This window comes from Castor canadensis, chromosome 10 (assembly GCF_047511655.1).
Source record: "Castor canadensis chromosome 10, mCasCan1.hap1v2, whole genome shotgun sequence".
Classification (NCBI taxonomy): domain Eukaryota; kingdom Metazoa; phylum Chordata; class Mammalia; order Rodentia; family Castoridae; genus Castor; species Castor canadensis.
This window is the reverse complement of record NC_133395.1, coordinates 38,759,038-38,779,034: the sequence shown is the minus strand read 5'-3', so window position 1 is coordinate 38,779,034 and position 19,997 is coordinate 38,759,038. Positions and strand designations below refer to the sequence as shown.

Here is a 19,997-nt window from a genome sequence, read left to right as displayed (position 1 = left end):
AATAAAATCTTACCCAAATGTAAAGGTTCCGAGTAGTTTTAATATTAGTTATGTCAGTGCTAATTATTGATATATATTTTAAATTTTATGAAATATTGTGGAAGGCACCAGAAAAAGTATTCTACATATTACTAAAACCTGTGTTTTTTAAACATCCATTTTTGTTGACATGAAATATATACCTAGACTTACATAAATACTGTTAAGTACAGGAGATAGCATGGAAATATTGAAATATATTAATTAATTAGCATAAATGCGATGAATTTATTTATATCTTCAAAATATTGTTATTATTTAAAACCTCTGGGGGAAAATTAACTAAATTGTTAAACGTCATCAAGAAGGTGGTTGAATGATTCTTAACACACATCTTTTGAAAATCAGATGAAAGTGGTGAATATTGGTGGTATGGTTTTTCTACATTTCACGTAAGTCTTGATTTAGCCCATTAGGAGGGTGACTTTCCAATAATTTAGTGTACAATTTGTCTCAGGACATCTTGTGCAGAAAACAACACAGCTGACCTGAATTGCTGTCCTTGAGAAGGCCTGTTTATATGATTTGTCCTTAGCTGAAGCCTGAGAATCCCATCATTACCAGATATGAGTGGCTCACTAGGCCTAAACTGTTCATACTTACAGGATAGTTTATGAAGAAACTTCATTATCTTCTGGAAGTCTAGAATGCTGGGATGTTCTTGATAAAATCAGCCTGTATCATCAATTCCTTCTAAAAACTCTTAAGCAAGAGTTTGGCAAAATGTTATGCATTTTGTAACAAAACACGGAAGAATTAAGTGTAGACCTAGCCACTAAAAGGTGACACTTGAGCGTATATAACTTGTTTCCTCTGGGATTTATTTCATTTTCTTCCTTTCCTAATTGCAAATTGTGTCCTTTGCTGTAATAAATTGTAGCCATTGGCATAAGTATAAACATTCTTGTGATAATATCAGTTGTGGGAACTGCTCAAAAGTGTATTTTAGTGATATGAATTGGAGTTGTTGGCTGGAAAATCAAAATTTCTGATATTTCAATTCACCCTAAATTAATAGTTTTATTAAAATTACAATAAAAACTTCTAAAGACATTTTTTGGAAATTACAAAACTTATTCTACAATTCATATGGAAATGCAGTGAAGGTAGAACTGACAAAATTTTTGAAAAATAATAAAATGACAGTAATAACACTACCTGCTTTTGAGACATCATAATGCTACGGAAAGTTAGCCTGACTGGTACTGTGATAGCAAAAATAGATCAATGGAAGAGTGTAAAACCTAGTCATAGATCACCCATGTATGAACACATACCATTTAAAATGCAATAAAGGCAATTCACATGAAAAGAGAATAGTCTTTGAAATAGTTGAATATCCACCCATGCACAAAAACCTGTATTGAAGTAAGTATACACATAATATATAAAATTCACTCATTAGATCACATACCTAGATGATGACCGTTAAATTATATACCTTCCAATGATATAGAAAATACTTGTGACCTTAATACAAGATTTTTAAGATAAATATCAAAAGCATAATTTTAAAAGAATAGATTAATATATTGAACTGCATAAAAATCACTTCAAGAAATATTGTTAGAGGAGCAAAAAGTTAAACATCAGACTGAAAAAAATACTTAAAAATTATATATTTGATAAACAATTAAATCTAGAGTATTAAAAAACTCAAATTCAATCATAAGATGAAAAAGGGAAATTATTTCATAAAGGAAGACTTATGAATGAAAATTGCTAGTTATCATTGGCATTTCATAAATACACATTAAAAACTCAATACAGATGACTAAGTATATGATAAAACTGTGGCTGAGGATGTGAAATTGTATAACTAATTTGGGTAACAGTTTTGCACTTTCAGCTATCAACTTCCAGGTATTTGCATAAGTGAAATAAAGTATGTAGTGCTACAAAGCCTTGTACATGCTCATTTCTTGAATTTATTTTAAAGTGAGAAGAAAACCTTGAAAAGAATTCAAATTTATTGATACATGACTGCATAAACAAATCGGAGTATATCTACTCAATAAAATACTTCACAGAAATGAAAAAAAAGAAAACTATTAAGATGCACAATGCCATGATCAATTGGGATGATTGCTAAATAATTATGCTGAATGAAAGACTCCCTCTTCCCAAAAATGTACAAACTCTATGATCTAATATAATTAGATTCCTGAAAACTTAAAGTATTCTGTTGTAGCAGATATGAGATAATCATTGACTATAGGTGGGTCAAGGATAAAAGAAGCAACAGGATAAGTTATAAAACAGTGCATAAAACTATGGTAATTGATTTATATTCAATTCTTTATGATGGTTTTATGTCTACATAAACATGAAAAATTTAACAAAATATATAATTTATATATGTTTAGTTTATTACTTGTTAGTTTTTTTAAAGGAATGTTCAAATATATTTCGAAATACATTTAACAAAGATGACTTGAATTGCTGATTGGCTATAAATATTTTGTGAAAGCTTAAATTCTAACAAAATTACACTCACATTTGAATCACAACTTAGAGAAACTGTACTGTGTTAATTTTTAAAAAAAATTTACAATATATAGAAGTTATTATTAGAATCATGGCAGCTCATATATGCTACTTTTTAAAATTTGTGAAAATACATTATTAAAATAATACTACAAATGCAAGATCTATAGGATACACATGGCATACAAAGTGCCTAGTGTATGTTTGTGTGTGTGTGTGTGTGTGTGTGTGATTACTTTTAAAATCAACATTTGTGATTTTTAGTCTTGAGTATCTAAGTGATTGGGTTGAGAAGCATGAGACTGGTAAAGCACACCTCTGAATATGCCCAGAGAGGATTAATTAATAAAGGAAAGTCATGCTATCAATATGAGCAGCACCATCCCATAGAGCAGGAGCCTAGATGAAATTAAAAGGGGAAAAGGAAAAAAATCCTTTGGCTCGGGCATTCTCTCCCTACTTTCTGGTTATCATGATGTGACCTACTCTACCATCCTCTTCCCACCAAGATGAACCTAAACTCATGAAACTTTTAGCCAAAATAAAACTGCCTTCCTTTAAATTGCTTCTCTCAGTATTTTGTCACATAGAAACAAAGTTTATTGACCTAATAGTCAAAAATATACATAGATAATATATCAGTGCAATAAGCTATAGAATATTTAAGATAGATATCTTAAATCAATGAATAATGAATCAATTATTCATGCTTAATTCAAATGTTGGTTAGCATTAAACTTCATAATAATTTAGACAGGTTAATTTAGATTATTTTTCTTTTTCATTGTTGTGCTGGATGAGGGTACATTGTGGCGTTTACAGAGGTTATTACAATATGTCAAATATATCATACTTAAATCACTCTCTCCACCATTCTCCTTTATCTCTCTATACCTGCATTCCTGGAATAGTGTCAACAGCTATCATTTTTCCACTTACATACATGTGTACACAGTATTTGCACTATATTCACCCTCCCACACTCCTCTTTCTCCCACTGGTACCAACAACTCACCCAGGCAAGACCTCTTCTATAGTTCTATTCTCTGATTTTGGAAACGAAAAAAAATGACATTTTTGTTTAAGATAGCTAAACATCCTCACTATTTTCCATAAAAAGGAGATTTGCCATTTTATTTGTATTTTTAATTTTAATTAATTGTTAAGTGATTCATTAAAATATATTATACATATTTGTGGGGCACTTCATGTTTTGACACCTATACAATGTAAAATGTTTAAATCTGGTGAAACAAATCTATTTCCTTAAATACTATTTTTACATTGAAAACATTCAAAAGCTTTTCTGTTTAATTTTTGACATATATACTATGTTATTGTTATATATAGTCATACATAGAATATTTTTAAGAGTTAGTTATTGGTAATTTTGGAGGTTAGTACTGGGCCATAACTGGTATTCTCTCAAGGAGTTAAAATGTCCTATTCTTTTCAACTTAGAATATATCCAATGGCAGAATCCCTGTGTGAAAGCCAGAGGCACAAATAGAATAATAGCAAGTGTTGAGCTTCAATGCACACAAATTGAGCTACCTCATGCATAATATATGCCTTTATATATATCTATAATCTGACCATTTCTCTGACAGACTTCGATGGTAATAAAGGCAAAAGTCTGCCAAGTATTTTACTTAAAAGTTAACTGGAAATACCTGAATACTGTTAGTGGAAAAAAAAAGTCTATGCTTTCAGTCAGAGTTAACTTTAAGCCATAGTGTTTCTAAGTAGTTTAAAGAAAAGTACATGTTGGTACTTAGGTTATAGAATATTGGCATAAAAATACCTGATAGATGAAATTTTAGATAACTAGACAGAAAAGTTTTAGAAATTATTTATAAATAATAATGAAATCATTATAATTCCTCTTAACAACTCAGAAAAGTTTGTGTCCAGAGTTACTTGAAAAGGTCAGCACATCATCAGGAATAGTAATCCTCTCAAGGACTTCCTCAATTTCCTTCATGGTTGTCGTGGTTTCACATTTCTGATTCAGGCAGGAAAATACAATCAGAAGAGCAACTATTCCTTTATGTTTATTCTTCCTAAATCAGTGAAATGGAATCTTTACCAAAAATTCCCCAGAAGTCTTTTCCCTCCCTGTTGCCATAGCAAAAATTATGTCGCTTGTCAGTGGTTAGGCATAGAGGCAAAACCCAAAGATTGGCATAGAATTATAGTCATTCTCTCAGTTAACAAGGAATGTTATATTCATCTACACCTCCATCTTAAGAAAGTACTAATGTAACTTAATCTTCCCAGGACAGATCAGTAGGCTTAAATTCTGATACTCTACATAAGAATACTTTTAAATGTATACTGTATTAGAATGAAAATTTGTGAAACAGAATGGGAGTGAAAGAGTAGAGATTATATAATATTGAATCCATGCTAACCTGTTTTTATTAGATAAACGTCCCTAGAAAAGGTTAGATCAAAAAGAATTAACCTAGAAGGTAACACCCACGCACAGGAAATCAATGTGAGTCAATGCCCTATATAGCTATCCTTATCTCAACCAGCAAAAACCCTTGTTCCTTCCTATTATTGCTTATACTCTCTCTACAATAAAATTAGAAATAAGGGCAAAATAGTTTCTGCTGGGTATTGAGGGGGGGAGAGGGAGGGGGTGGAGTGGGTGGTAAGGGAGGGGGTGGGGGCAGGGGGGAGAAATGAACCAAGCCTTGTATGCACATATGAATAATAAAAGAAAAATGAAAATAAATAAATAAATAAATAAAATAACGCATATAAATATATATAGTATAAAATAAACTATGTTGAAAAAGAATGTTTATTCCCAAAGGTCTTGTATATGAATTGTGTATTTTAAGAGACAAGTGAAAACAAACTGCCTATAAAACATGCAAAATGAATATCTAGCTGTTCTCTTTCTCCTCCTCTTTCCTCCTTCCTTCTCCTTTTTCAAATTACTCTCCATTCCCATCCGCCCCAGTGCCAAGAAAGAGAAATAGCATCATTATTATTTGAGAAATTAAAACAAACTTCAAAATTGATATTGTCAGTGACTCATAGCGATTTCTAATGTATATTTTAGGGACTGGCAAAGCGGCTCAAGTGGTAAAAGCAGCAGCCTAACAAGTGTGAGACCCTGAGTTCAGACCTCAGTGCTGCAAAAAAAAACAAAACTCACACAATCAAAAGTTCATATAAATTTAGCATAATTCTATATTTATATGAATTTGCAAAGAAGTTACATAAATATCTCATACAGCATATACTTGTTTTCTCCTGTTAATAATGTCTTACTTCATACTGTATATACATTAATAAACCGACATTATTATATTATTAGTTGCTATAGTGCTTATTTTACTCAAATTTCCTAAGAATTTTTGCAAACATAATGTTCTTTCTCCATTGTAGGATCTTGTTCAGAATACCACAATATTTTTCCTCATTATGACTCCTTAGACAACTCTTGACTGTCAGAGTATCTCATGGGCCCAGTATCTTGTAGAATTTCCTTCAAGTATCATTTTTCTTGATTATAGTATGAGTTGGAGGGAGGGAAGGGGGAGGTGGCCAAAACAATGTATACACATGTAAGCAAATGTAAAAATGATAAAATATAATTAAAAATCATTTCAGGTATTTTGAACTAAAAATAACAAAAAAGAGTTGTAACATGAATTTCTGTCTCATCACATCAATCAAGGAAGTATTATCAACAAGACCTATATTTGTTTATACTTGTTTTGGTCACTTGGTATCACTTGGTGTTGTTTGTCAGAGTTCGCCACTGTAATGTTTCTCTTTTCTGCTGTTACATAGTGTGCTCTCTAGAAGAAAATCTGTGCACAGTACACACTTGAGGAGTGAGGGATTGTGCACTGTCTCTGTGAGGGTAGAATGACTACTAAAATTGACTGAGAATTCTTTTACCTATTCTACTCATCATCACTCATTTACTTACATAACTTATTTATATAGTACTTATAAATTCATTAGATTTTTTAGTAAATATTTTAATATAGGCAGGAGTTAGAGTAATTTTGTTTTACATTATCTCATAATCTTTAGTAGGCTTACATATATTTTAAGTTATCACATTTTTTTTTTATTTCATTTGAACCTTCTACTGACATCATGTTATTTCCTATTATCAATGTATGCTATATTGCTGGAACTCTCATCTTTTCTCCCTCCTAAGAAGAAAGTCCTGGTTGTTTTCCAGAAATTATATCAAACTAGTTTTAGAAAAAAGAACATAAGATCTATCTACAAAATTCTATAAGTATACATCTTATTAATCAGTAAATCATCTCTTATGCACCTTCCAGCCACAACAAAAGCTTAGTTTAGGTTTTTGTTTTAGTACCAAATACGACTCAGAGTTACAGGGCTCATTATTAGAAAAGTCAGAACAAGCTATGCAAGGACCAGAAAAAAAATGTGTCTGTGAGAGTACAGGTCAATTTTCTATTTATACCTGCCCACCAAGTCCCTTTGAAAATCCACTGGGAGTTACGACAGAACCAAACGTATCAGTAGTTGTAATTGATTTAAATTACTTCAACTCTACTTCCCTTATATATCCATCTTTTTTTTTTTTAGATTGAGTAAAATTCTTTTTTATTCTTCTCCCTTCTTTTATTGTTGTGCTGGGTGGGGTACATTATAGCATTTACAAAAGTTCTTGCAATGTATCAAATATATCATACCATATTGCGAAAAATATAATTGAGATAGAAAGAGATAAATATAGGAGAATACAGTCTTGGCAGGCAGATTTTATCAAATTAAAGTAGGGGGTATCTTTCTATAGAACCAGTTTGTCTTGAAGTTATTGGCTAAATTCATCTATCTTGACATGTTTAAATATTTTATCTAAATAACTTGGCTGTTTGTGTTACATAAGGAGAAAAGTTACAACATCGGGTATTTCCTGACAATCTGTTTAGATCAGGAGTTCTACTATCCTATTTGTCTCTATGGTGACCAAACCAACTGCTCTTCCATTTAGGGCCTTCTTTGTTAACAGACGTTTTGTTTCTTTGTCTGTTACTCCTGATCTATTATGGCAATTTTCTTTGTGACTCTACTTTGTCTCCAAAATATGCTTATTATATTACCATCTTCCCTTTCTGCTATGATGATAGGGAATTTTTGGATTGCTTTTTTTGTTTTCTGAATATAAACCTTAATGTCTTTCTTGAACTTCATATCTAGCAATCCATATTAATAATCATTATGTTTAGTCCCAGTGAACTGGAAGTACAACAGCTACAAAGTGTTGTTGAGGGAGCATACAACTAATACTCAATAAGACTGAAATTCTTTTGTCAAATACTACCTAAGAATGCTCAGCTATTTTATAATATTAATCCATTATTTTCCTTCATTTATATATTTATTGTGAAGTCATCTTAAACTATTTTGTAAATTGGAATATTTGAATTAAACAAATATAAGCAATAAGATTTGCATACAATATCATAAATAAAATAGTTTGGCAAAAAATTAAAATATCTTATCACATCATTTGGATTGGTCAAATTTTCCCATCAATTAATTAAAAGTTCAGTAATCATAAGGAAGAGTACATTGCTCAGGAAAACGAATGAAAATAATTAATGACATATATTCCATAGTAAGATTTATATTTTGAAGTTGTAGATACATCTAAAAGGATAATGTAACATGTTAGATGGGTGTAAAGTGATTTTTGTAATTGTTCTTACAATATCAAAGTTCCATTACCACCTGTAGTAATTTCAAAATTATCTGTCATTTAAAAACTTGTGAAATTCATGTTTTAGGTCCACTAACTCTAATAAGTTGAATTTTGTGAAGTATAACTAGGAAATGGGTGAATAAACATTAAAAATATAAAGTATTGAGCATTTGAAATGCTTTTAATAACTTGTTTTACTTAGATAAATTTGATAAACTGGACTTAAAGTTGAAAAAATGAGAAAATTGTGAAATCCAAAACAAAGGATGACATTTTAAATATGAACAATTCCCCATTTAAGTAATATCTATATAATTTCCTCAGGTTATTAAACATTTTACACACAAATATATTACTTATTGTTTTGCTTTGTGTTTTGGACACTGGATCACCCTGTGTATCCCAGGTCTTTCTCAAACTCACGATACTACTACCTCAGCCTCCCAAGTGCTGATATTATGGACATGAACCAAAACAGTCAGCCTCAAAGACATTAATTATAAGAAAAATTAATTGAGGGAAATATTATATTTAATGTCAGTTCATTTAAATCAATGGGAAGTCATACTTTTCACTAATTTGGCAAATTCACAAGTACATAAGAGTTACATTGCTTCTCATATTAAGTAGACAGAATTTTGAATAATACTAAATCTAGTACAAAAACATTTGAAGTAGCAAAGGAAAATTGGACCATGGTTTCATATCCATTTAAATTTGTTAGCTTGGAAGTTAATGTGCCATATATGTATCAGACAATAAAAAATGATAATATGCATACCTCAGAATGAGAAAATAATAAATATAATGCATTCTAAAAATTCACTTAAAATCTATGGTAAAATTGCTAATACATTGCTTAAAATATGTGCACTAGTAAACATGTACATTAATTCATATCCTAAGTATGGGTTAATATTGAAACAAATGATAACATTGACTCAATAAATGTTTGATGAAAAATGAGTGTTCCTTCCCCCATTTACTAGTCTTTACCTGCAGTTTTTAATAAAAGATTGTGCAAAAAGTATTATTAAAAGTCATTATAATTGAGTATCTTCTGCATGTTAAGTATTTTGCTAAGGCCACTTAAATTTATTAGTTCACTTACTCTTTAAAAATACCCTCTCAATTAAAGAATATTAATTTTACTCTCTTAAATTGAGGAATCCTAAGGTTTCATATAGCTAAGTAATTTGACCAGAATTCGTATCTGTAAAATGAAGGAACCAAGGAATGTTAACGATACTTAATGAGCACCAAGGAATAAGAATATGCTGATTGGGAGAGCTGCCCAATAATCAGAATGAATACTGGACTACCCATATTGAAATGAATTCTGTTTGAAGATTAATCTAGGCAAAAGTCAAAATAAATCCTAGATAATTAATGATAAATTTTATGTACAATGCTGTTTACCTCTCCATAATAGCATAATAAAGTATATTGATATTATGGAATTAGGATAAAAATGAAATAATCCTAAAACACAGTCAACTCTTTGATTAATGCATATGAAAACATAGTAGGTATTCTTCCAGTACCCAAAGCAGAAGAAAATTTAAACAGTTATGATACTGAGAGCAGCAAGCAAATGAAATCCAAACAGATTTGTAAGAAAGTCATGTTGTTTGTAAAATGAGAGCTGACAGATCTTACTGTCATGGATAGTCAGAAAGCAAACATTTATTATATCACTGTAGATTTATCAACATTAACCCATAGTTCACAAATATCGTGATTCACATAGCTATTTGCAGTCCCTCGGATAAATAACATACCATAAACTTCTCAGTAACAATATGTACAGTATACACAAGAATATATGCCATTTTTGTTATTTCTCCCAAGCAAGTTTTATAAGATATCTGGTTTTACATATGTGTAACACACATGCACACACACACATACACACAGAAGGCAAACAAGGTAACTTGGTAAAATAATGGAAAGCAAGGAATATGATAGCAATGAAAAACTGATTCCCTCAATTTTTTTTTTACTTTTTCTTACTGAATATACAAGTTGTTTCAGCATCATGTGAAAATTACTTGAATCAGTATTTTTAAACAGTGGGTAACTATAATACATAAACTTAGTCTTTGAAGGCTTAATTTCTCATCTGAAAGATAGAATTTTCGATATCTAAAAGCTCTATGTTTAAAACTAATATTCTGCTAATGTGCTTGCATAATTTATGCCACTTGAATTAAACCAGTAATAAAAATGAAATAATAATTTACTTAAATTACAATAAAAAATACTGAAGGGAATTTAAAGGGTAAGTCCAGGCTGAATATGTTGATGTATACTTTTTAATATTAAAGAAGAACATTAAACATCTCAGTGCCTCTGTGTGGATATTTATTTTTTTCAAATATTTGGCAGTAAGCAGAAGCTATATTAACATTCCTTTGCATTTACCAAGACCTTAACTAATTTCAGAAGCACACAAGATTTTTTTACAAATAAGTTAACTCTTCAGTGTTTGCTATTTGGCAGTTTAATTTTCTACCCTTCCTTTTAAATACCATTTGGCAGTTTAATTTTCTACCCCTCTTTTTAAATACCATTAATAGACGCTCAGTCTCCTTATTTAAAGTTCGTCCTTATCAGTTCTCTACAGGACCTGACACTTTGTTGGTAACCCTCTATTTCCATCTCCTATATTTGTTAGAACTCTATTTCCTTGCTCTTCAATGAACACAGTATTTTTTTTTTCTAGGATGTCAGGATAGTTGGGATTATCAAAAAGATGAACCAGTAGGAAATTCCTATGTCTGAAAGCAACTTTACTACATAGTGAACCTAAGTGCATCATTCAAAATATATTGTATTTCTTTTTTCTTTACATAAGTCATCATTAATTTGACTGAGATTGAAGTCTAAATCAATATGTGGTGTGTATGTGTGCATTTGTGTGTATAAAATCAAGAGGGTACCTCTATTTGCACATTCTCTAATGAAGAAAACAAGACTGTACTATACAGATCAAAAAGTACACTCATGCCAAAAGACAACAAAAGATAGTTATGTTAAGTGGTAACTTTCAAAGTTGATTCAAGGCAGGATATGTGTGTAATTCAGAATTTTGTTTTCCGGAGCCGAACATAGGATGTAGCACATACTAGGTATAAAGTAGGACCTGAGAGACAGTCAATGTGTTTACATGACCAGGACCATTACACATTAATATGTTCAAATGGTCAGTCATCAGTTCCACAAACAGGAAACGGCATTAGACTGGGGGGAGAAATGGACCAATCCTAGAACAAGCAACTAAATAGCAACATGGGAGTGAATTTAAGCTACCCAATCTATTTTGTTAACGAGACAATAAGAAACCACTCCAAGTAATTCTGTCATAAACAATATTCTGTAAAAGTGCAGCAAATACCAGTCAATTCGTATTCTACTGTTCATATTTTAGGAACAGGTTCATTGTCTTTCCATTGTTTTGTTTTTTTTTTTCAGTTGCTTTAATTTACTGACTGGGCTCCTTAAGAATCTTAGAGGTTTTACACACTAAGAAGAAACTGATTTCATGCAAGTTAAAAACAGGCAAAGAAATGTTTTATCTACCTCCAGATAATTTTATCAATGTATATTTTTAATATCAAAATGTTATTCTCAAAAATATTTTGGTGGCCCTGGCTTTATACATACTTGCCATAGACAAGTGCTCATCTGTACAATGTTTAATGTCTAAGATGTCAAACCTACTGTTCTGTAGGTTCAATCTCTATCTATGTGGTTTGAAAGTAGAGTGATTGATACAACACTGCAAAGCCTAATTATTCCTTTCCATTCTGACTCATGCTTCTGTAGATGCTCAGTCGGATAACTCTAGAACAGCTTTGACTTAATTATGCCATAACAGACTTTGCTGCAGATTAAATAATACACAACATCTACAAATAAGCTTTTTCACTATTGCATGCTCCAATAACCCTGTGTTTTACCAATTCTGCTTAAGGGTTTATGGCATTTCAATGTGTATCCTGCCAGTTTCAATGTGCATTGTACTTCCTCTTAGCATGTAGAATGATCCTACTATGCAATAAGTGTTCAAATATAGTTAAGAGAATTAGGATTTGATTCTAAAATACTGATATACAATCTTATAATTGTATATTCTCTAGATTAAAAATATTCAATTTATATTTTGATACATTGATTGTAAAAGAACACCACTTACAATATGCACTGTTGCTCATATGGGACTTTACTCCTCACAAATGGCTAAGATCATAAGCACGTTTTTTAGAGAGAAACTAAAAACAAAAATTTTAAGAGAAAAAAATTGAAATTGTGTACTCACCTAATTAATAGTTAAAATGTGATATGAAGTTCATTTTACATATAAAATTATTTGTAAAATGAGTGTAAATTTTCCTTTCCTTTCCATTTGTAAGGCATTATGATGTGACAAACTGACTGTATCATGTTTTTTATCAAGCAAAGTACAATTGTGATACTGTAATAAGTAGTGACCATTTTTATGATTAAATTATTTTCCTGCATATACCCAAAAACAGTTCCTTAATTTTGCAAACACAGATGTTAATGGCTTTCTTCACTGTATTTCAAATCTTTCTAAGTATTTACCTTTTCATTATTATATTTCTTTTCATTAAACAAGTTTCCCCTATAAACTATTATCACTGTAGCACTCACCACCGTGAGTAGCTAGAAACTAGGAAAAAAATACTTTAAATATTCCTTTAGTTCTTACTGAAAGTTCCTAATACCTTGTTCCTATTCTTTGTCATTCAATTTGCTGGATAAAGAAAAAAATGCAAATAGGGAAGGTGTTTTGCATGTCTTATTATGCACAAATTTTACTAAATGAAATCCTTGGAAAGATGACTCTTCTTGAAGCATCATTAAGTTCTATAATCATTGAAGACTGTTTTGGGCAAAAATTCATTTCAAACTAATTTATCCTTCTATTCATTTCTCTAATTTCTAAGTTAATGAAATAAATTATTGTGGTTCTTTCAATTCTGATGCTTCCTAGATTTCATGGAAAATTCTTTTTAAAACTGTTTAAAATTCTTGGATCCATCTGCATTGTGCACATTGTCTCTCTGGTTAATGATGATCAACTCTTGACATACTTGATATTCCTTAGTTTTTCCAATGTTTCTTAACCAATTAATATTAAAAAATATTCTGAAATGGCTGGTCCTGTGTTAACCTTCCTGATCATTCTTTTCTTCTCCCTCCTGAGATATGTTTATTTTTAACGTTCTTCAAAAGAAAGTCTTCCAGAGCAGATAAATAGGTAGCTAACTAAACACATACGGATGTATCCTCCATTCTTTCCTTTCTGTACAATTGCATATTTGAACTCTTCCCTTGTTATAATTTGTCACACTGAATGTGGCAAAACCAAAGTATCTTATTTATCCCATTCTTACAATTTAACCATTGATACCACATAAATTATTTGCTCAAGTAATACACTACTGTAGACTCACAATTGGAAATGTACTAACCACCATGGAAAAATAAGTCCAGAAGCAAAGGCCAAATGGCAGTGGCAGCTGAGTGACAGCTTTATTTCCTGTCTGTCCTCTACAAAGTAGAACCAAATCTGGGTCATTACATTCAGCAGGGAGTTTTGAAACACCTTCCAACTTCATACAGCAGGATGTGGAGTTTCTTTTGACCTACTTCAGCACAGGAGAAATGCAAAGCTGCCAAGGCATGGAGAAAGGATGTTAGATCTATGCTGCTGGAAGGATCCCTGATTCTAGCTGAATAAACCTTTCCATTTCAGCAAACAATAATATGGTGAAGTTTGCTATCACTTAGTTCAGAGGCAAATGCCCCTTTTATTACTGCTTCATGTGCAAGCAAATTGAAATTGAATTGAGGAGGCCTTTGTCTCCCTAGGTTTGGCTAAATTTAGACAGGCTTTTCCTTCACTAAAGGCCTTGACCTCTCTTACAGCATTTACTTCAGAAACTTGCAACTATACATTTTTTGTCTACTCCTTTGAGATGTGTTTTTAAAGACCTCTTGCCAATTTTATAAACCAATACTGTTTTTTTCAAAGATCTGAAAACTTACCTTCAAAATTCCTTCAAATAAACCTTGAGGAAGAGAGATGCTTTCTCTATGATTTTTTGTGGAAGGGAGGGGTCCTAACTTTGGTGGACACATTTCTTAAATTTGTGAAACTATCCCCTACTACAAAGACATGAGAAAATTTATTATTCCTTTGGTACAGCCATGAGCCAACACAAAGGATCAACATTCTCTCCCTCACTCCAGAACTTAAAAGCCTTTCCTTCCACCCTTTGTTTCAGCACAGTGACATTCAGTCTGAGTTCTGGCCTCTCTCCACAATTGCAATAGTCTTGAATAAATTCTTACTTAAGTTTTTAACTTTGTTTAGTGAAGTTTTTGTTTTGTCAAAGTATTATTCAAACATTATTAAGATCACAAAATATTTTTCTGTCACATTACTGCTTTGAGGTTCTTCACTAAGACCATATGCCCTTTTCTTTTCCAATTGGCTTCACTAACCATGTTATATTAGTAAATTATAAATTCCTTTCCAAATTTGCCAAATCCTCAAAAAAGACAAATTCCCAATATCTCCAGGCTCTTTTCTGTGGAAGTTCTAACATAATGTTAAAAATGACACATTGCAAGGAGAAAGCTACTTAAACTATCATTTGCAAAGGAAAAGATAATTAGAATCCCTTTCCATCCCAATGCTCTGAGCAACAATGGACATTAAAATTCTTGTTCAAAAAATAGTATTCTCAATCCTCTTGAAAGTTCATTCCCTCAGTTATTTACCTTTTTTATTTATGTACCTCTATTTAAATCTTTTGTTGAAGAGAGTCACATATATGTACACACAAATACATTTGAGATTTCAGTGACAAATTTCAAATTAATCTGAATTTTTCCCATCAGAGCAATTGAAAAACTAGGATATATCTAGTTTTGAAACTATTAATCAAAGGTAATAAGCTAAAATTGTTTACTGTACCTGTATATGCAAATTGGACAAGGTCCCAGAGGGCGTTGGGATCTATGCCTTCCATCTTGATTTCCTCTTGCTTGGCTTCACAAACATCACTTGTAAACATGGCCGCAAAATAGTCAGAGACCGAACTCAGAACAAGCCTGAAAGAGTCACAGGATCTACTTTAGACCATGAATATAAAGCATAAAAGCACTATATCAACCAGAATGCAATGTAGAGGACAAATCCAACCATGAGTCACTCAATGCATTTTTATTGCCTTCTTGATTGCAAATTTTACAAATCCATGTAGGAAATCCTGCTCTACCTTTTGGTCACAGAGCATTTTCCACTATTTTATTCTGTAATTATAAGTATGACTCTGTAACATTTAGGATTTTAGTCCTTCTGCATAAGAATCAAATTTTATTTCTAAATAAATCTGACTACCTTGACCAAGTTATTTGCCCCACTCAATTACATTGCCACTCAATCATGAATTCAGTCCTGAATGTGCATTGATCTGTCTCTGAGATGTCTCTTAGTATTTGGTTGTCTGTTGTGTCAACACAGTTATCTTTTATAACACTATGATTCCATGTCTTTATTATCAATGAGGTCTGTCCTTCCTCTTTCTTGTCTTTTTCTTTTTTGTCTACAGTGGAGTTTGATTTTTTCATAAGTACTGGTTGAAACGTTTAAGTTTAAACTATGTTTGTTAATTTCCTTCCAATAATTCCTATGAAATTTTGATTAAAAGGCACTGATTTTTTAATTTTATTTCAGGAAGGTTGGAGGTTTTTTTTAATATACCCCAGAGAAGTCAAAAAGAATAATTTTTCTGCCTGTGTGTTCATATAACTTGTATGCTTTCTAATTTTTAAGAATTTTCCATATAATCCCTATACATATTTTTGGTAAAGAAGGTAAGTCATTTCTCTAGGATAGGGATTCAATATTTTTCTGTAAAGGGTCAAATACTAAATATTTTAGAATTTGAGATTTACACATATATTTTTTGTTGAATGTTTTCATTTGTTGAAGAAACATCCAATCAATTAAAATGCAAAAAACGAATTATAGCTCAGACCCATACAAAAATGAACTCCACATCTAATTTGGCCCCTGAAGAGAAATTTGCCAGAATTTCTGGAGATAACATTATTCATGCTTAACCAGTAATTCAAATGAAATTTTGCGATTTCATGGACACTGTAAGAAATTTTCAACAAAAGCACTTGGCTTATGCCCTCGTGTTCAGTCAAGAATCTTAAAAAATGTATGTGATATAAAATTATTTAAATTTGTCCCCTTGTCCACTTTTCTGATGTTCTTCACTTATTTTTGAGAAAGTTAGTTTTCATTTTTATCATTATTTTCCTAGTACAATACTTCCTTTTAGTTTCATTTATTTTTCTATATGTCTTAGGATTTTACTAGTCTGACAATGATATGCCCAAGTTGAATTTACATAGCATTTACTCTGCTTTTGAATTTCTGAGCTTTTAAGAGCTGTAGGTAGAACATTTTAAATCAATTTTGAAAGTTATCTTTGAATAATTCATCTTTTCATTTCCCAATTCCTTTTGGTACTCAAATTATATATACTTTCCATCAATTTAAAATGCCTTGCAGGTTGTTGAGACAGAATTCATTTTATGGTCAACCATTCTTTCTACTCTATGAGGGCTAAGAGGGAGCATTACTCTATCTTAGGTACTTGTTTTGCTTCAAGAAATTTTCTATGTTTTGATTACTGTTAGTATAGTCACAGCTTTCTAACAGCTTTAAACAAAACATAATTATTTGATATATCTAGTGATTTATTGGTGTTTTAATGGCACTTGAGAGTTTCCATGTAGTTTAGGCATTCTAAATGGAAGTATGAATTTTAAAAAGATTGCTTTTTGACTATATCCTCATTCAAAAACAAAGAACACTGAAAAGTAAAGTTCATGATCGATAAGTGCTTTTTCTTCAGTTGTTTCTGTTAGAAATTCATAAACATTTTTTTTGTCCAGAGTTGGATACCCGGAATTAGTGTTTTTGAAAATCATCAAAGGAAGGTTATGCACTGATTGAGGATGGAATTACAGATATGAAAAGGAAAAAAAATGCTATGATACTGGGCTAACATCAGAGGTATCATTATTCTCTCAAAGTGGTTGCAATACACGTTTGTGGAAGCAACACTAGGAATCTCTCTGTATATTTATCTTTATCTCAAACTAACATAAAGGCTAAGTCTTTCTTATTATCTCTTATGTTTTCTGTTCAACAAAATCAGAGAACAAGAGGGCAGAACAGGTTCTTCCCAGGAGCAGGGGTTTGGGGGGGAGGCAGCTGAAACAATGTATACACATGTAAGTAAACGTAAAAACGATAAAATAAAAAAATTCTTGGTTCTTACCATAAGAAACCAGAAATAGCTGTGATTTTATTGCATTTATATATGTGTAAAGAGTTCTTATCATAAAAAACTAGAAATAGCTGTAATTTTATTGTATTTATATATGTGTATATATTAGTATTCCTTGGAAAACCAAAAGACCACAGAGCTGGAGCAGGAAAAGTACAAAATAAGTGAGTGACACATTTTGTTCCAAAAAATAAGGAACCACTCAATAATAAATTTTGAATGTATTTTTCCTTAAGAAAAGTATAAGGAATAATAAAGGAGAAAGATCAATACAGAAAGATATTATCTGAAGGTCTTCATAATTTTTTACTAAGGAGGATATTTTCAATTTATATTGCAGTTTTATCTCTGCACATTGTCTTCTATATGATACAAGTCAATGAGCCTGGTGAAATTTAACTTGAACAAAGGGATGTGTTTCTTCACTTAACTATAAAACATTACCTAAATATATAATTTATGTGTTTATAAAACACTTTATAAAATTTATAATTTTAAGTGTTTTATTAATATTGTCTAGAGCAGCAACATGTTAGAAATAGTTAAATTTATTAGCTTTGTATGCTTTTAATTAGCTCTTTAAAGCCAATTCTTTATATTCCACAAAGTTTGACAAAATGATTAAGGCAATGATATCTTACAGCTTCTGTGCTGGTGCATTATAATTCCAGAGTTCAGAAGGCTGAGGCAGGGTTTTAAGTTTTTGACCAGACTGTGCATTATAGTGAAATGCTGTCTCAAAAAACAAGCAACAAAACCCCACAAATATTGTTCTTATCATGTACCAATTATGTAAATCGATGTCAAATGATCAGTTTTATTAAACACACTAAATGTTATATTGTATGATATAAACCTAAACTCAAATAGGAACAGAAGTATATCAACCTGAAGTTAACCAGCTTGATTTTACACATAACGTCTATATTTATGGAAAAGTCACGTTTTGCAGAGTTAAATACTATGTAACCTACATACTTCAGTTTTAAATAAATCATTAAATTTAATCATCTCCATCATCTATAACATATAAAATACTTCTAATTCAGTAATAGAAGTACAGAAAAAATTATACTTTATTTATATTTAGTGACACAAGATTTTTATTAGAATTTTAGAAGAGAGATTTAATGCATATAAGAAATTCACATCTTTATGTATATGAATTGAGCTTCTATTAATGTAAAAAAAAGTAGGAGTAAATACAGCAGAAATGAGAGTATGAATGCAAGCACTCTGGAAAAATCTCTTATTAGGGTCACTACAAATATATTTCCTTACAAATCTATTAGAGTTTTCTAAATTCCATTTTAATTTGTTATGGAGTTTGACACTGTTAACCTCCCACATCTTTAAATCCATTTTTTCAAAAAGCAGTGCAAATTTTCTTATCTCTGATTCACTGGTTTCTCTTTCTACTCCTACTCCTTGACCCTTTCATTGCTATAGTTTTTTTTTAGGCTTCTGTACTTTTCCTTAACAGTCACTTTTTCATAATCATTCTTGAGCATTGCTTAATAATTATTGCTACTTGGTTTTAAATATATCCTTGCATGTAGAGTGCCTGTAAAAACTGCTTGCCTGGTGTCTCAGTAGCATTTCACACTAAACTACTAAATTCAAAAGTATTCTGACTTAAGTTTTCTTTCTTTTACATTTTCCTGTTTCTAAAGTAGAACTTTCCAGAGTAGAAATTATGAAATTCTCCTTATGTTTCCTTCTACTTCACTGCCCATATCAAATAGACATAAAATCTATCTTTCCATTTATCGTTGCTCTGCTTATGAGACACAGCCATAGCTCTGTGGCTGTGATGTTAGTACCCCAAATGCAACTATACTCTTTCTGAAAAACAACATTGGCTCAACAGGAGCTGCATCAATTGCTGGCAGTTGATGTGGCCCCACTCTTTTTAATTCATCCTCCAGCCTCTGGACCTGCAGGTGGATCCAATGGTGATGAGTAATGGCACCAGGGCATAAAATACTGCCCCAGTTACAGTCCCAAATCCAAGCTACTTGGGAGACAGGTGAAGCAGGGCTCCATCGTTGATTTGCTCCTTTCTCTGTCCTAACCTGCATGCCTTTCTTCTAAGGACATTCTCTAAATAAATCATGCACAGCTGAATTCCAAGCTCAGGCTGTGTCAATAGGGAACCTGATTTATGACACCATTCTTCAAAATGTTTCTCAGTTCATCTGTTTATGCTCACAGAGCCTTCATTTCATGCCTGGATTAACTACAACAGCTTCACAGATCATTAGGTACTTTCTGCTGTTCCTACCTGTTGTACATTTGTTAAAGTTATATCATATTTCAAACATAATGTGATAGTCTACTCTAGTTGA

The 19,997-nt window shown here is 31.4% G+C and overlaps 1 protein-coding gene across 3 annotated transcripts in view; it reads right to left on the bottom strand.

Moving 5' to 3' along the window:
* Klhl1 (kelch like family member 1) overlaps window positions 1-19,997 on the bottom strand; it is a 411,513-nt gene that overhangs the window by 252,725 nt on the left and 138,791 nt on the right. For all 3 annotated transcript variants that reach the window (XM_074043248.1, XM_074043250.1, XM_074043249.1), the window contains one exon: window positions 15,255-15,391. In XM_074043248.1, the coding sequence (XP_073899349.1) occupies window positions 15,255-15,391 (137 nt within the window). The remainder of the gene's footprint in view (window positions 1-15,254; window positions 15,392-19,997) is intronic.